The sequence below is a fragment of the Epinephelus moara genome, chromosome 24, assembly GCF_006386435.1.
Source record: "Epinephelus moara isolate mb chromosome 24, YSFRI_EMoa_1.0, whole genome shotgun sequence".
NCBI classification, from domain to species: domain Eukaryota; kingdom Metazoa; phylum Chordata; class Actinopteri; order Perciformes; family Serranidae; genus Epinephelus; species Epinephelus moara.
The window spans coordinates 6,661,708-6,679,985 of record NC_065529.1 but is presented as its reverse complement, the minus strand read 5'-3'; the positions used below and the strand labels follow the sequence as shown (position 1 = coordinate 6,679,985).

Here is an 18,278-nt window from a genome sequence, read left to right as displayed (position 1 = left end):
ACGTGATTGAATCAGGGAATCCGTGTGTCCACCACGGGAGAGGATCCTAATTGACTTTACATTGGCATTGTTTTCGTGGTGGCAGCACGTAATTTCAACCCATTACGTGCTGCCACCACGGAATGCGGTGTTAATAGGTCGTGGTCATTTCATGTATTTCTGTGAGATCAGGTTGCACTGGACTGTAGGGGAGACCAGAGGGGGGGCACAATGTTTCCACAACAATGCTTACCAGCAGTAATCATCGAAGAAGCGGTGCCGCTAGCTAGCTCAACCCGACCAATGGGCAGTTAATCAGCATAGTGCTAGTACCATTACTAAAACGAAGAGTGGCAAATTTGACTCAGAGACTTTCATGCATAACTGGTCAAAAATATTCTCAGCAGTTAACCGTTAACAATAAATTGTTGACATCCCTACTGCTAACAATCTGGGTGGAAATCAATAGTGGAAACTGAGCAGTGGCTTTGGGGGGAAATACCAGTCACAAATGAAATGGGTTATAGTGTAGGATTTTCTTGGGGTTGTGTAAATAATGGGAGGAGGATCTGAACATGTCTACGCTAGCAGATCAAAAAGCTATTGAAGTTGTCTTGGGCTCCCTAGGTGCCTGAACCAGAAGCAGAGCATTTTGACCACAAGTAAATTGGTTCAGAACCTGAAAAGTTGCGCTTAAAGCAAAAATAGCAGGTTTTCCTTGACCTCAGTGGGTGTGTCATGCTTGTTTTTTGGATACAAACAAATATCTGTAATAACAGGACAAAAAGGTAATCAGCTCCCAGGTAATCCATCCCACCCGCCTTCTAGCTTCCTATTGTTTACTTCCGTTGTGAATTGCGCATACGCCCTTCATTAATGACGCATGCTTGATTACAATGGCTCAGCTCAAAACTGGTGGAAATGCAGGCTGGTTCACTAAATAGCACCAAGGTTCCAAGAATCCTGAACAAAACTGGTTCAAGAATCCAAGCTAATTTGGTGAAAAGGGGTTAATACTGTCATGGTGACTAGTGCCTGGTTTTATTATCAAATCATGAGATAAAGATAACAGCTGTGCAACATCAGGTGAAAACAAAGTTATTTTGGATAAACCTGGCTGAATGAATCTAATTTAAATGATCTACACCTCCATATTTTTAGCCAGTAGTCTTATTGTTTAGGTGTCATCACCTAAACAGATCCCACACCCATGAATCTGATCAGGTGATAACAACACATTTATTTATTCATTTTTAGCTCAGAGTCAGAAGTGCGAGGCAGCAGCAAAGTCGGCTCTGCCTGTGGGAATAGAGACCATCCAACAGAATAGTCAATAAAAGAGAGACAGCAACACTACATAGCTCCACAATAAAACTTTAACTAGTGCCTCAGGGTTATATATCATAGCAGAGGACTTTTTCACAGCTCCCCTTTATGTGTCCTTCCCTTGGGCCTGAGGACAGTCGGAGGTCTGTGTGAGAAATCAGGCATCATTCAATCAGAGCCTGAATCATTTAATCGTGTTAACAGATAATCGGAAAAAGAATTATGCCGGAGTAATTTTTCAAATGTGTCATACTGCATATAAATTTCCATCTCTCCTTGACAACAAAGTAACAAACTGAAATGAAATACAGGGGCCCACCTCCATATGAATATGTCCAAAAGAAATTTTTCATGTTCATCTGTGGAAATGCTCATCTACAACTAACCCATGTCAGTAAAGTTCTAGCCAATTCAATACGTCAGGAAGTTTGTATTGTGCTTTATATTGGATAAATATGAATGTTAGTAAACTACCCACAAGTACCATTACGCTTATATTACCATCATCTTTGAGAAATACACGATGTGGCAGCTCACCTCTTTTCTGCGATCACTGTTATCTCTCTGCAGATGCCATTTGATAACAGCATGTGGAGAGCGGGCCTGACACTCCAGGAAGGTACTGCTTCCCTCCACCCCGTACTGCACCATCTCCAGAGTGTTCTTATTGGCTGCAGGGCATAGAGAGAGGGGGATTTCCATGGCAACCAAAACACTCATTACCATGAACTCCTTACAACCAAAATCTCAGCTGTGGCAAATCAAAGTCCTTTTAGCAATATGGCTGTCACAGATTACCATAAAGCTGCCAGAATGCAGTCATACAGCCCATAGCTATGAAACCTTGAACTGTTTGAGCAGCAATAATGAGATGTGTCATTGTTTTCATCCTTCTGAGTTCATTAATAACCAAATAGAAGCAGAAAATAAAACTCAGGAAGGTAAATAACAGGCATCTTACTGTTAGAGTTGAAGCCTCGGCACTGGCGAATGGGGTTCCCGTACTTGACGTCCTGCCTCCGGCTACGTCTAAAGGGGTCAGACCAGTATTGCCGAATAAGGAGAGAAAAAAATCATAAAGCAACCGCAAGCCATTCAAAGCCATTCAACAATACATAAAGCCATTAAAGGGTAACTTAAGTATTTTTCAACTTGGACCCTATTTTCGCATGTTTGTGTGTGAAAGTGACTAATGGAAATGAACATTTTTGAAACTGGTCCAGTGCTAAGCAAAAGGGCTGCAGCCTGCAGTGCCGACAGAGGCTGCAATGTAACCACAAGCATTTGTGCCCTGTCAATTTCCTTCCACTGTAAGTGCTTGTTTTGCCGCTGACAGGATCACATTACTATTCTAAATGTTTAACAACATTAGGAAAGGAACCCTGTAGAGACAGACCTTTCTACTGAAGAGTAAGATCCTTTTTGCTTCACCAGAAACAGCCCCAAATTTGCCATAACTACACCCACCAGACTCACTTTTACAAAACAGCTAATTAGCGTGTACAGAGCCAGCATATTTTCACATCTAATTAAAGTTGAATTAAGGGTTTATTTCAACCAAACTTGATTTGGTAATCGCTGGCACAGTAGATAGACTAACCACAACAGCTTTAGTGAGTTTTATTTTGTTTCTGTCAACATTAAAAAAAGTGTTTTTTACAATGATGAAACTACTGTTAATTTAAATGAGGTCTGACGCTGGCAATTTTGGGGCCATTACTGATTAAATAAAAAGGACTAACTAAAAGATTTATCTCTGTAGAGTCCTTTCCCTAATGCTGTCAGACACTTAGAATAACAATCTGAGCCTATTAGTGGCAAAAAGAAGCACTTTTAGTGGATGTAAACTGACAATGTATATTGCCCTGAGTGTTTACATTGCAGCCTGTTTCACCTCTGATGGCTGCAGGCTTCTCGCTCAATACCAGATCAATTTCCAAAACAGCAGTTCCTGTTAGTCGCTTAGATGCAAAAACATGGGGAAAAAGGGTCCACATTGAAAAATATCAAAGCTACCCTTTAAAATATCAGAATCAAATGGATCTAACCACAAACCATCACCCCATTACATTCTTACAAGTATGTGAATTTACATCAATTACTGGTTATACTAATAATACCACAAGTATATGATTTATTAGTATCAGTTAGTAGTATTTAGTAGTTAACCACAGTTTACCCAAAGACTATGAAGAATATCAAAATACATTACAATGCCATTAAAACAGCCAGTCAGCCATTCAGGCAGTCTAAAGCATTATCCAACACACCAACTGAGTCAGTTAGGAGTTAGTGTAGTGCATGCTAACACTGCTTTTGGTGCTCACCTCTTCTGCGAGGCAGAGTACCTGGAGCAGGACTTGCCATCCCAGGCACAGTAAGGGTCTCTGGCCAGACAGCAGTCAGCACAGGCCTCACCGTACACGTCGCACCGGTGGAGAGCCAACTGGGTCAGCCCTATCACAGATGACACATACAGCTGTTGCTGTTGAGAGAGAAGAGGATGGAAAATCGTATTATACACAACGCTAGACGACATTGATTTTAAAATAAGGGAAAGAGAAAACATCCTGAGGTTTTTAGGATAGCTGCAACAAGCAGAGCCAAATCAAAGGCAATGACGGACATTATTAAAACTTTCTACAGTCAATTTCAAGTCGAAAGGCTTTATTTCAATTCTACATATGAATTTTAGGGTTAACAAATTCAAGTGTCCAGTACTGAAAAGCTTCAAATAACTTTAATTCAATAAGCTCAATTTGGATCTCAAAATGTAAGTCCACATAAAAAATCTGGTTGGCTTGATCACATTCAGACACAAATATTCAAGACATGAGATTCAGACCTGAACATCTGGGATACCAGCAATGAGCAATTAAGCCTGGGTAACTGAATTTTCTATCCAAAATTGTGAGTTGGAGATGAGCAATATGGTTTATTAAAAATATTCCGATATTTTAAGGCTATATTGCAATACACGATATTTATCTCGATATTTTGAAATCTCTTCTAAACTACTAAAATACTAAATAAACTACTCATAATAATAAAGGCAAAAGTTAAGTTAATAAATTACAATATAGTTAAGTACTGTTATAATCAAGTTAAATGAAAAAAGATTACAATAAACTTAATAAAGTACTGCTACAATGAAGTTAAATAAAGTATTGTTATAATAAAATAAATCAAAGCAAAACCACTGGTGTTTTTATTCTGAAGAACCCAGTTCGTCTTGGGCAGGAAGTGTTAAAACTTTTGCTGCAAATTTGAAGCTTCCGGTCAACCGTTAGCGGTTAGCGGTTAGCTGTTAGCTGTTAGCGGAAAGTTACACCATTACAGCAGCACCATTAAAGATGAGGATTTATTCAATGTGAGCGGACTAACAGCTCTCCAGGTCATTTATTAATAATGTTTGCAAGTCCTACAGGTGCTCCATGGTCGCAAAATGTGACTAAATGGTAGTGGTCTGGAGTCCTGAAGATAGAAAACACACCTCAACCGGGAAATAGTGGTCTGGATGGGAGGAGGAGTGTGTGTGATGCTTCATGTTTGTGAGTCTTTTTTTTTCTTTTTGTGACTGTATATATTTTATATTGTGTCTTTATACATCCCACTGGGAACAAGCCGCAATACAGTGAGCATGATCAATATAATGCCCACCCCTATTGTGAACCCTAAAAGGTTTTCAGTGGCTTATATGATGCAGATCTTCTTGGCCATTATTTGCCTTACAAACCCAGACAGATGTAATGCGATGAGTGTAAAACCCAATCCTGCACTGTGCTAAAACTGCAGCAGGCTCTGGACGATCTGGGAGAATATTGAGCTCATGTCTATCCGGTTGCCATCATCTTTTTATGATCAGCTGTTAAAAATTCGTCAGTCTGGCAGGCTGTGTGTAACACAAACTCTCTGTGAAGTGATGTCATAGCATTTAGAAGAGGCCAAGTACTTTATTCACAGTGAAAGACAACTCTAAACTTTTAGTGTCCTTTTTTCTCTCGTCAATGTCTTCCTTAGATTTACAGCTTTCGTATGAGTTATGAAGGGAAGCAGCAGTGAAGAACAACTGTATATGTGTGGCTTATAACCTTTGAAATTGCATTAATTTCATTCCCTTTCTTTGTAAGATGGTTTCTTTTCTTTTTATGTGAGCAAAGATCAAACAAATCAGTTGCACAGACTTGCTTACCCTTTTGGATGAGATCTTCATGGATGTAATTGGAGTAGGGACCTTGATAGAGAAAAGAATACATTGAAGATACAGTTTGTTATCTCTCTAGCAGATGGAAAAAATGAAGAAAAAAAAACAAGTAACAAAGAACAATAAACTTATGACAAAGTGACAAGGTGTGGGTGGGAGAACAAATATGAAAGTGCAAAGAAAGTTAGATGAATATAGTAGAAGAAGAGAAAATGAAAGCTCACCTTGAAAACCTCTACCTCCTCAAGGACCAGCTCCTCAGTCTGCAGGTCATCTCTGGGCAGAACGATGACCTTCTGAACTGTTCCCTTGTCTGCGGACCACAACACACACACACCTGTCATACCTGCAACCTCACATCCCTCCGCCTGTCAACAGTCCCTTGGGATTCCCATTTTATTCTCTCAGCAGCCTCCAACCAGGGATAATCCTCATATCAACAGGCTCCACTGTACTCCTCACCTCTGACTCGTGGCTCTCTTCACTTAAACTCTCCTCAATGACGTGAAGCTCCGTTTCACTTAGTGTACTCACTGCTGCCACCATGACAAACCTCCTCTGTCATCCTTAGCTCCCCTGTAGCCTTAACCTATTCATCTAGATGCCATATAAGACATTCCCCTGGCATGTTTGATTTCTGTTAAGAGTTAGGCATTCCTGTGAGCAGGATACCTGAGATTTATTATGACTTCTGCATTGAGCCCCAGTGCATTGCTGAATGGCGGCCTCTGACAGCAGCTGAAAGGACACACATTCCTCCACAGTGGCCCGCCATCGCACACAAACCCATTAGTCTAACAAAGAAGCCAGTAAAGAGGCGTCATATACGATATGTGAGGGCTGCGTCCTGTGTGGTGGCTGCTGCTGTTATACATGGGGCCTTATTAAAGGTTCAAGGCATGCAGACAGACAGTCTTACACTGGTGGGCGAGATTAAGGTGATGGATGTCCTAACTGTACCCCCCTTCCTTCTCTTCTTCCTACCCACTATTTATTTTCTCTGCCTCCTGCTGTTGATCCACCCCTGCCCTCCAGGTACAAATCTCCTGTTGTTTACTTCATGTGAAAAGAGTGAGGTACAAACCTTTTGATTGGTTAAATTTTCACTCAAGCACAAAAGGCAAGAATGCTTTTCTCTTAATGATAAATGACTGCAGGGAGACAAGCCCTCCACTTACATGGGATTTATTTCCATGGGGGGATTTTTTTTCTCCATTATTCAGCATCTCACTGACACTGTCATTCACCATTCTGACTCTGTTTAAAGGGGTTCATGGGTTCAGACTGACATCATGTACATGTTAAGTCACTTAAAAAGTAATGATGATTTCAGAAGCAGACAAAAAGCAGAGATTTGGCTCCTTCCCTCTTTCAATCAAACTAAATCAAACACATTACAAAACACTCACCGGTTCCTAAGAAGAGCACCTCATAGTTGCCGTCTGCAGCTGTCACCTGGTCCACAGTGATGGTGGTGAACTCATAGTCCACATTGGTCCGAACCACCAGGGGGCGCTTGTGTACCGGGTACACAGCATTGTACATGGCAGGGTGATTCCTCATGAAGTTAATCACTTCATCTGGATAGTCCTTAGTGGACTTCATGTTAGGGGTGAACGTACCTCCAGGGCACTGAAAGACAAACACAGGCATTAACATTCTGAGCTCAGGTCAAAACCCATAAAATATAATTGACATAATCACATAAAAAGAAGCATATTTTGGAGCCTGTCTTGCAGTAGCATTCTGAGTTTGGTTATGCTGATGCCTGCATCTTGTTCACATGGTTTCTATTTGAGGTCTGAGTCAGAGAGGAGCTGTTATGCCAGCTTGCTGTGGGATTCATGTGTGGGGTCAGTGTGGATTTGAAACTTACCGTGCCGGGTCGAGGGTAGGGGATCTTCCCAGTGTAGGCCACCCACTGGTAATTGGGACCCTCCTTGTGGGCGAAGGGTCCGTTGAAGACCATGCGGATGTCAGCCATGGAGTAGACACACACTGCTGAGCCTTTGAAGACAGAGCTTTAAGTAGAAAGTAAAGAAAGAGAGGGGTCAGGAAAATGTATCTTGCAAAATAATGAAAATATCAACAACTTGGAAAATCTATCTTAAAACAGAGCCTATTACAGGTGTTAGCGTGCACTAACCCAGACACAGAGAAGACGCCATATATCACAGGATTTTTTGTGTCTTGTGTTGGCTGTATGTAAACGTCTCCTGTAAGAGAATAAAAATAAATCACATCAGTGCAAACATAATGGTTGAAGGAAACATCACGCTCCACAGCACAAACGCTTCTTTACTAATATTTACACAGCTTCTTAGTCAATCCAGCCTCTCTAAGCCAGAGGGACATTTAGGTTACTAACCCTTGAAAGGAGTGATGCCCTTACAAAGAAGCTGAAGCTTCATTTTTGTTGAAAACACATGGAACTCACTATTGGATTTAGATAATGAGCAAAGTGGGATCTTGTGTTGTGTCTTGATGTTCTGTGAGAATCCCTTGAAGTCATAATTGAATCAAAGGAGAAAAGGTCAAGGGTTCATGTGAGAATTTTTGTGTTGCTTATTTAATGTGAATGTGGTTTATTTATTGCCTTCAGCTTGGCCACAATAGTTCATGACAAGATCTAACTCTGTTAGGCTATACTTGAGTACAGTGTAGAGCTTAGATTGGGCCCAAAAAATCCAGCCCGACCCGGCCCAAGCCCGTGCACGTTATGTCCGGGACCGGCCCGGCCTGTCCAATTAACTGTAATTATGGGCGCGAGCCCGATTTAAACCCGACATTTTTCAGTAAGTTGGCTGTTATAATTAAGAGTATTAAACCACAATTCTTGTTATTTGAATGACAGAAACATAAGATCTTAATGAATGGCGCAACACGGAAGCATGATTATGTAATAAAACAGGTGTTTATTTTAGGATCCAGGTGGTGAAGGGCTGTGCGCGCACAATGTTGCAACATTGTAACTAAGTTTGTTGTAACTTTATGTGTCATACAAAGTGTGGTTTAATTTTATTTTTTATAATACTGTAGCGTCTGCCAGGACGTGTGTAAAGGATGACGCAGTTATTCGGCAATTAAACCACCGTTTATTACTGAACAGTACAGGTTACTGTTGGCCGTAACCACGCCAAAACAACCAAGAAACAACAACTTAGCTGTAACTCCATCTGTGCACTCCTGCTCTCTCCTCCAGCTCGCTCATACACACACCAGCACGCGCACTCACACAGCCCTCCTCATCCCTGTCACACTCGCACCCCGCACCTCATTCAATTCCAAACATGCCATTAACTCACAGAACATAGACATTATAACAGAACATTTACTGCAGGGTCGCTACAATACATAGCCTATAACATTATCAAATCATAGCTTTAAAAAAAAAAAAAAGTCATATCTGACCGGGCCCGGCCTGGGCCCGTCAGAGGGAGGGGGGCTCCCGGCCCGACCCGGCTTGTGCCCGCGGGCCGGGTCGGGTTGGGCTCGGGCTCAGGCAGAGAATCTAAGCTCTGGTACAGTGGTGCTTTGAGCTAAATGCTAATGTCAGCACGCTAACATGCTCATAATGGCAATGTTACTATGCTGTTTAAAAAGTACAATGTTTACTGTGTTAAACATTTTAATTTTGCGTGTTAGCATACTAATATTTGTTAATTAGCACTAACCACAGCTGAGGCTCATGGGAATTTCATTAATTTTGCAAGTATTTGGTTAGAAACTTAAGTACATTCATTCATTTTTTTCCCATGACTGTTTATTCTGTTGGTGGCCGAGTGGGGGCTAGAGCCTATCCCAGCTGATTTTGGGCAAGAGGTGGGGTACACCCTGAACAGGTTGCCAGACTATCACAGGGTTGACACATAGAGACCGAAAACCATTGGAGCTCACATTCACACTTACAGCCAATTTAAGAGTCACCAGTTAACCTAACCTCCATGTCTTTGGATTGTGGGATAAAGCTGGGGTACCTGGAGAAAACCCACAATGACACAGAGAGAAAATGCAAACTCTGCACAGAATGTGCTTACAGTCTATACAGTCTTCACAGTCTATGGCTGACAGGCATGTAGGAGTTAGTAGCATAAAGAGCGAAAGTCTGCGTAAGGAGAAAGGTTGGAGTGGTGAATATCAAACACCTTCCCCAGCAGACCGGTGTTTGTGTCCCGTGTAAAACCAAGTGAACTTTTAATTAATTTAAGGTATGTTGTTACGTAATGTACAGTACAATACATTACTTTATGTCAAGTATGTAACATTCAACAATGTTTCTTTTCCTAAACCTAAACTCTTTAACTTTACTTTCCTAAACCTAAGCAAAGTGACATTACTTAATGTGCGTAACTTTATGTTAAAGGTGCTAATTCACTGATTCGTTAAGTGTTATAAGAACTGTTGTATGAAGATACCTTTCTTTGATAGCCATTAGTCAATCACAAAGTAGCCACGCACAAAAGCATTCCCTGGTTTATTGTCTATTTCACTTTAAATGGAACGAAAATTTTTAAAATGAAAATTCTGCTTATTTAAGAAGACTTGAATTTAGTGGTTGGGACAGTAACAAGTCAGGTTATTTCCTCATGGACTTAAGTACAATCAGACCTCTTTCTGTAATCAATGGAGTTGCCCCCTGCTGGCTATTAGAAAGAATGCAGGGTTACGGTGCTTTAGTATTGGCTTCACTTTCGAGACCCAAAGGTTACATCCTTCTTTTATACATTCTTTGCTAGAAGCAGACTAACAGACTATCAGTCTGATAGAAATAACAAAAGGCAAAAAAGTGAGTCTCCTCTATCCAAACAGCCCTCCTGCCATTCTCATATCCTGCCGACGGAAACAGTAGGTGTAAAATCACAGCAATCGACTTTGTGCAACAGAAAACTGAATGATGGCCTCAGGAAGGACACAGAAGGTGAAGGTTTTATTGACAAGATAATACATCATAACTGAATCTTGAGAGGCTTTATCACCTAACCTCAACAAAGCAATCAAATCCAAGAGTCAGACACAGAGAAGTGCTATTTAACAGCAGAGCTGAGAAATCAAACAGTCTGGTTCTCTACAGTCTAGACTGGAACTACGTGATTGCTGAACCACCTGAGACTGCTCTAAGGAGACAGGACATTTAAAAACAATGAGCAGGGATTCTCCTCTTCCTGCGTCCATAGTTCATGTCGTCTATTTCGAGGGAAAGGAAATATCTCTTCTTTCCCGAAAAAGAACTGCATCATGTACTCATAAGCCAATTCTGGAGGTCTCTAAATCACAAACGTTCACAAACTCTGTCCTACAGAGCTCTGACATAGGACACTTCCTGATACACATAATCCTTTTGCTGATCTGAAAGGTCCATAGCAACAAATAAAGATGAGCTAAACATGTGATAGGTGATAAGTCTCACTGCTGTCCTGTACCTGACCTAAATACAAGTCCCAGGAGGCATGTACACTGCCAACAATAGGACAAGGGCCTTCGGCACAAAACGGGGAATGTGCATCCAACCTAGTTGCGCAGGGGAATGACCGTGGACTAAAGACGTGATTAGTGAGAGAGTCAACAAGCGAGAGATGGAAGGATCAAGCTAAAAATATGACTATTAGTGGTTGGAAAGTGTGGAAACAGAAGGTGAACTGATCGATGCAAAAAGAAAAAGTATACTAATTCAGATTTATGCACTGCCAGTCCCGTATAGACCAGCATGAGAAATTAGCTGTCAGGCTGCTATGCAGACAGAATGATACATGGACAGGGTAAGCATTGTGTTTGAATCTGAACTGCTGGGCTCTGGTCCTGTCCACATTAGTGAGTCTGTACAGTCAAGCCTTCCTCTGGGGACTGTCTACAGCCGTGAGCTCATTCCTGGAGAAAAGGATAAAGCTGAGAGATAGCAGGCACATTGTCCTTATTTCTCAGTACCGAATCCCCCAAAGTCACACCCATACACACACACTCACACACACCACCGTGCCATCTTCCACAGCTGCCACAGCCGGAGTAGTGGAACGGTCATGGGTTAGCATGGACGCAGCACGACGGGCTGCCATGGGTGTCACACAACAGATGATCCTTGTCATGACATACAGCTGTTGTGCTGTAGAAAAGAGCATTTTGCACGCAAGAACGGGTCACTCTGCGTATACAGACAAGACGCCTCTGAGGCCAAGATAGGGCTATCATGGACGGCATACAGTCGCTCAAAACAGATCACGCCTTAAGGAAATCATGGAAAAATAGGCACTATATGATTTGCAATAAAAGCTACCCTGACAGGGCAATGATGATTTAGCTCCAGGGGATATCATGTGGTGTTAACAGCTCTGAAAGGATCCATATCCCACAACCTCTTTTTCTATAATTGTATGGCAATAAAATCTCAGCCGCTGTACATCCCATTTCTTAAAAAAATATTTTATTTTCTACTTGGGTTGTTTTGTCTTTTTTAAAGTCTGCTGTCCATTCCTCGAAGTGTCTCCCCTTCTGTCCCTCTTTTGCTCTTGCTCAGCCATTTTATCTCTAGTATAGACTTGTTTTAAAGTGCTCCACATCTAAGATGCAGGAGCTCCTTCCTATTTCTGTATGTTATTGAGTAAAAAATCATTTTAGCACTGTGTTTTCAATCACTGTGGGTCATTTAGGTCCAAGATGTCAGGTAGAGCCAATAAGTGCTGCATATTCCAACTGTAAAAACTCCCCAGGTCTCAGGCGTGCTTTGCCATAATGTCTTTCTACACAAGACCACTACACCAAGAACACAGCTGGTCTTGATATTTCAACAAACTTCTCAGTGCCTGTAGAGTGGTTTTATTAAAACTCTTAAAGAAAGGGAAAAAGTTTAAGAATCTGCTTACTCAAGCATGGCTAACTGCGTTTTCCTAACTTATCCTGGCTTTAAACATTTTGGGGAAACATGCATATAGGCTTTCTTGGCAAGAGTTTGATGAGAAGGTTGATATAACCCTTAAAATCTGTATGGCAATTATGAAGCTACAGCCAGCGGCCAGTTAGCTTAGCTTAGCATAAGTACTAGAAACAGGGTAAAATAGCTAGCCTAGCTACAGTATACCATAATACTTAGTGAGCTTTAGAGGTGCTGCAGGATGATTTTGTTGAATTTGGCCAGCGTTTTCCCCTGACTTCAGTCTTTATGCTAAGCTAAGCTAAGCTAACTGTCTGCTGGCATTACATTTATATTGAACACAAAGTCACAAGAGTCTTATCAATTTTCTAACTTTCAGCTAGACAGCGAATAATTTCTCAAAACATCCAACTAGTCTTTTTTAATACTACCCTCATATCTGTAAAGTAATTACGAACCTAGAGCCAATTAGCTTAGCTTAGCATAAATAGTGGAAACCGGGTAACAACTAGCGCTGGAATACTGGTTTTTGGACAGTTTAAACAAACCAAATGCAATATAACATACTAATTAGAGAGCTTTAGACATGCTTTGACCTGGCCAGCTCTTTCCCCTGGTTCCAGTCTTAATGCTAAGCTAAGCTAAGCTAAGCTAACTGTCTCCTGGCAGTAGATTCATACTGAACACAAAGTCACAAGAGACTTCAAAATCTTCTAACTTTCAGCAAGACAGCGAGTAGGCTGTAGCTTCATATTGTCTGTAAAGTCATGACAGTGCTACAAATCTTGTTATCTAACTCTCAGCAAGACAGTGCTGAGCGTTTTTTATTTATTTATTTTTCAATGTCTACTTAGTCCTTTTTGACACCATATCTGTTCGGTAATAGGAAGCTACAGTCGACAGCCAGTTAGCTTAGCTTAACATACTGGAAACAGAGTAAAATAGCTAACTTTGCCCTGTCCAAAGGCAATACATCTGCTTTTCAACACCTTAAAGTTCAACAAGTGTGAGAGCTCATGTGCAGGAATATTTCTTGGAACTGGAATCCTGGCAACTCTTGTAATTTTTAAACATAGGCTATACAGTATAACATGGCAATTATTGAGCTTTAGACATGCTGGTAGGTTGATCTTGTTAATTTGGACTGGCCAGGTGTTTCCTCTGGCTCCAGTCTTTCTTTTAAGCTAAGGTAAGCTACGCTAAGATAGGATAATTGTCTCCTGGCTGTAGCTTTATATTGAGTGTACAGTCATGAAAGTGGTACCTTCTTATCTTACTCTATTCAAGAATGGGAAGACTGCTATGTGTGGTTCTCGAAATGTTCAACTAGTCCTTTAATGACCTAAATCCAATGTGCATTTAATGTGTAATAGTTAAAGACAAATTTGCCCTTGAGAAATCCTAAAATCTTCCACTTCCCGCTGTAAACACAAAGTCTTCAGCGAGACATGTGAAGCCATTAACATGAAACTCAGTCATATCCAATTTACTGTCCCCTCTAGGAGTCCTTGGCAGGGATGGCTGCCCTGCAAACTGACATGTAGTCTTCTCTATGGGCATGTCTACCCTGTCATGCCTGTTCTCGGTCATTCACTAGCCTGTTCCACTACACATTTACAGCCATACTCAAGCAATATCCGTAAAATCATCACCAGCGCCAAACACTGACGACTCTCCAACTCTGTCACAGAACCACTCTACGCTGTACGCCCATGTCAACACTGACCTGACCAGTAAAGACAGAACCCTCATTTGTAAAGGCAAAGTGGGCCCATTAACACTCAGAACAGCTCTCACATCATTCTGGTGAAGTGGCTGCACACACGAAAAGGCCACAGAGTTTTCAAGTGTGTGTCACTCTTTTAGTTGTTCAAAGAAGGATAAAATAAATGTCACCTGTAAAAACAAAGCAGTGCTTTTAGAACTGCAGGCAGGTTGAGATAAAATGAGTGTCAGGGAGATAAAGAGACAAAAAACGATCATCAGATTCAACAGGCATGGCTTTTTTCATTCTTGAGATTAGTTCAAGAGCAACAGTTGTCTCACGCATCAGTCCCCTATCACTATTTGGCTCTATTTTAAACCAGTGAGACAGAAAGGGAAAGAGCTTCCCCTGGAGAGGCTAATAGTCTCAAACTCACAGACATTCCTGCTTGGTGATCTGATCTGCCCACCATCGGGCCACCCCCTTTACACACACAAAAAACAGACACTTTTGTTTAAGACATCTTGAAAGACAACTACAGTGGTGGGATTATGAGTGTCATTTTCATTACAGTATGCAGTACAGGCCAGGTGATGGGAGTGGGCTGCTATATGGGCCAAGGACTGAGAGCTGGTGTGTGTGTGTGTGTGTGTGTGTGTGTGTGTGTCTGTGTGTGTGTCTGTGTGTGCGCGTGTTTGCACAAGCACACTCCTGGCAGGTGCTGCAGTGGAAACAGACCCTGCAGTAGACTATTCTCTACTTAATATTTTATATGTTATCATACATGACAAGAACCTGAAAATGAATATGTCTGAAATAAATCCATGTCATTTTTTGTATTTTTTCTTTGCCATTCAATACCTACTGTCAAAATGATTAACTGCCAAAGAAGAGATTTCTTTCAAACAGGCTGTGACAAAAGTACTTGACTAATAATGAAATAAAATAAAAACTAAGTAGTGTTATACTACAAAAAGTAGTATTTCAGTGTTAAAACAAATTTTGCTATAACATGTCACAGATTGACAAAATGTTTTAATATTTAAAAGAGACTTGCTGCTTTTCAGTATTTTGTCTTTCAGTAAGTAACCAAAGTGGGCGGCTCGGTGGTGTAGTGGTTAGAATTGTTGCCTCACAGGAAGAGAGTTCCCGGTTCAAACCCTGGGGTGGGGGAGCGCCTCTGTGTGGAGCTTCCATGTTCTCCCAGGGGAACTCTAAATTGGCCGTAGGTGTCTGTCTCTATGTGTCAGCCCTGTGATGGTCTGGCGACCTGTCCAGGGACCTGTCTCACCCAATTTCAGCTGGGCTCCCTAATTTTGGATGATATTCCTGCTGGAACATGTCCAGTTGTGTTCAGAAGCTTGTATTGATCATTTTTCACAGTAAATAAACGCCGCTATTGTTCGTTACTGTCATTACCCGGCTGCCAGTAATGATGCAGAGACCAGAGAGAAATAAAGAGAAATGTGCTAAACATCGTCTTCTCAAACAAAGGGTGAACACAGATGTTGGAGCACAGATAGTATGAGGAAACTAAAGTGTTTTTCAGCAATTAAAGCATGTAAAAATATTCAAGTAGAAACCTTCTATTTAAATCTATTTAAATGTTTTACTTGCAAAAATATGATGCCTTCCTAAATATTGTAGGTGTTGGTCAGATAAAACTAGCAATTTAACATTTTAAAGACCAAATGATTACTCAGTTAATAGAGAAAATAATCTGCAGATTATCTAATAGTAGCAATAGTCAGTAGGTTTAAGGCTAGATGTGTTAGATGTAATCTGGCAAAAGAGCAGTGAAGCAAAAGGAAAAGGCATCACAGGGCTGACAGCATATGTGATTGACAACGAAATATCTACAACACCCCCCAACCACACCAATTAATCTACAGATCCCCAGGCCAATTGAAAATATTGAAAGAGACCACAGCGTTATCTCCATGTGCAGGTGCGAAGATTTTTGTACTTACGCAGCTCATCAAAGTGCGTCTCCATGCCGTCGGCGCCGGGCACTGAGCAGATGAGCCTGGCCTTCAGGAAGGTGCTCCACTTGTTAACCAGACAGCAGTGGCCTCCATCATCGTTCTGTATTGGAGAGGGTGGAGACAGGAAACAGTTTCCCCATCACTCGCTCAAACTCACATCCTCCTCTGTCTTCCTAATGAAAACAAACCCAGGTGGAGCCACCCACACACACTATACAGTACATGTTGGTTTGCAAAGCCAGGAAGCTAAAAGGAAGGGGTGGGGAGTGGTGAGATGGTAAACACTGTCTCCTCCTATTTAGACTCTTCCATCTGTGGTGGAGCGAGGCCAGGATCTATCCCAGTAAGAAAGAGCTGAGACCAGTATGTGCTTTAAATTCCTCCATAATCAGCATCTTTAGCGAAAGCTGATGAGAAAGCATGTATATTTTAATATTTCATTTTAAAGGGTGGATGTAAGCTTCTGATTCCTCATGTACTTCTGATGAATCCCATTTTGGGAGTTGAAGTGTTTTTCTAATTTCCAGTGTGACTACAGTATGTGGCAGAGTGTATTTTTGGTGGTATGCAGGGTGCAGAGAGTGGCAGTAAGAGTATCCAGATGTGTGGCAAGTAAGAATGACGGGACCGGGTCTCTGGAGGCTGCTGAGAGGGGGACGAGTGTTTGTGTGCCGGGTCAGCACCTGACCTCCTCAAATAATTACAAAAGGTGAACAGCTGAGGCGACGAGCACACGTACGGCACATTTTCTCACTTACACCCGTGCTCACACACCCCACTGTAACACTCATATATGCACGCAAAACCATAAGGGAATGTGTACACTCACACTCACACTGCATAAACACCAAAAGTTGCCTCATGAGCTCTCCAGAGACTTTTGTTGTTATTTGTTTTGTTGCTTGGCTCACTTTGTATTTCTAGGGCACAAACGCTTTTGTGGAGGAAGTCTACTTTAAGTGAGACGGACTCTAAAAGAAAGGTTTTTTTCTTTGCTGCCATGTACACTAAAAGCTTCAAGTGTTTTAGGACTACCAGGGAGAAGAGGTCAGAAGATCACAGGGTCAGAAGTCAGAGGGCGACCTCCCAGACAGAGGGAAGCATTGTAGACAGGAAGGTTAAAGACACATGTGGATTCCAGCACGTCAGCGTTGGCCAAATACTGGATTGCCTCAGGAGCCTCCAGCCTGTTTTCCATATCGATGCAGGTTTTCTTTTCATTATGTTTACACCCAAAAACAAACATGCTTCTCGCTGTGTACACACCAGGCAGATGCGTCCTATACGGGACTGGGTCACAGGACTCTGGCCCATCTCGGAGGATTTCTCCCGAAAGAAGAAATACAGCTTGTCGTCATTTCTCTCTGCGCTGTCGGGGATGAGGTGTACATGGATGAAAGTGGGGTCTGTGGGGAGAAGAGGCGGTGAGATGTTTAGGCAGAGAACGAATTTGGGAAAGCATCTGGCTGAAATCTTTTCAAAACTATCAGCGTTTCCTGTTTATCACTTGTTGAGGGACTCTAAACACGTTAACACCAAAATCTTTTCATTTCAGCCGTACATTTGGAACCCTGTTTTTTCGTCGTATATTGAAAAACCATGCAGGAAGGCTTCACAAGCTGGATGAAAGCCTGATGTATCATTTATAGGCTAAATAGGACATTTACCGTTTAACCATCTGGAGTTGTACTGATCTGTTCGCATGGCAGTCTTTGTTCCCAAAGTACGGAAAATGGCAGAGTCTGTTCCCATAAAGTCAACATAGACCCCAGCGTACAGTTCACCATCTGAGAAAGAGAGAAAACAGCTCAGTTTAGTGAAATTCCTTGACTGTGACATTCCAGCACCGCCCTTGGCACAACACACCAAGGCTTTTATTTCAAAATTTATATTTAGAAGCCAACATCTGAGGACTCTTTATTCCACAATACAGAAGCTCAGCTCAACAAAGTTATCATCTACACAATTATCTCATTTCGACACAAAGTGATAAGGATGATACTGCCACTCAAGATGCTAGTAGTCAACCCCCCAATAGTTTCTAAAAAGTTATGAGAAAGGAACTGATGACGTAACTGTAATTTGTTAGAAAGCTTTCTGCAAAGGATGATGTACTTTTAATAGTCTAATTTACAGAAGAAGAAAAAAAACAGCATTCCATTGATTATTAGCCAAGCCTTGTCACCCTTGGGCTATTTGTTATGCCTGTTAAGCTTT

The 18,278-nt window shown here is 41.6% G+C and overlaps 1 protein-coding gene across 4 annotated transcripts in view; it reads right to left on the bottom strand.

Moving 5' to 3' along the window:
• sema3fb (sema domain, immunoglobulin domain (Ig), short basic domain, secreted, (semaphorin) 3Fb) overlaps positions 1-18,278 on the bottom strand; it is an 88,974-nt gene that overhangs the window by 6,731 nt on the left and 63,965 nt on the right. For 2 of the 4 annotated variants that reach the window (XM_050039336.1, XM_050039338.1), the window contains 11 exons: positions 17,729-17,848; positions 17,328-17,467; positions 16,047-16,161; positions 7,656-7,725; positions 7,386-7,530; positions 6,919-7,141; positions 5,734-5,822; positions 5,498-5,539; positions 3,633-3,790; positions 2,267-2,334; positions 1,843-1,976 (listed from right to left, as the gene is read on the bottom strand). In XM_050039336.1, coding sequence (XP_049895293.1) covers positions 1,843-1,976; positions 2,267-2,334; positions 3,633-3,790; positions 5,498-5,539; positions 5,734-5,822; positions 6,919-7,141; positions 7,386-7,530; positions 7,656-7,725; positions 16,047-16,161; positions 17,328-17,467; positions 17,729-17,848 — 1,304 coding nt within the window. Of the gene's footprint in view, positions 1-1,842; positions 1,977-2,266; positions 2,351-3,632; positions 3,791-5,497; positions 5,540-5,733; positions 5,823-6,918; positions 7,142-7,385; positions 7,531-7,655; positions 7,726-16,046; positions 16,162-17,327; positions 17,468-17,728; positions 17,849-18,278 lie in introns of all 4 variants that reach the window. The other 2 variants (XM_050039335.1, XM_050039337.1) reach the window with 1 other exon arrangement.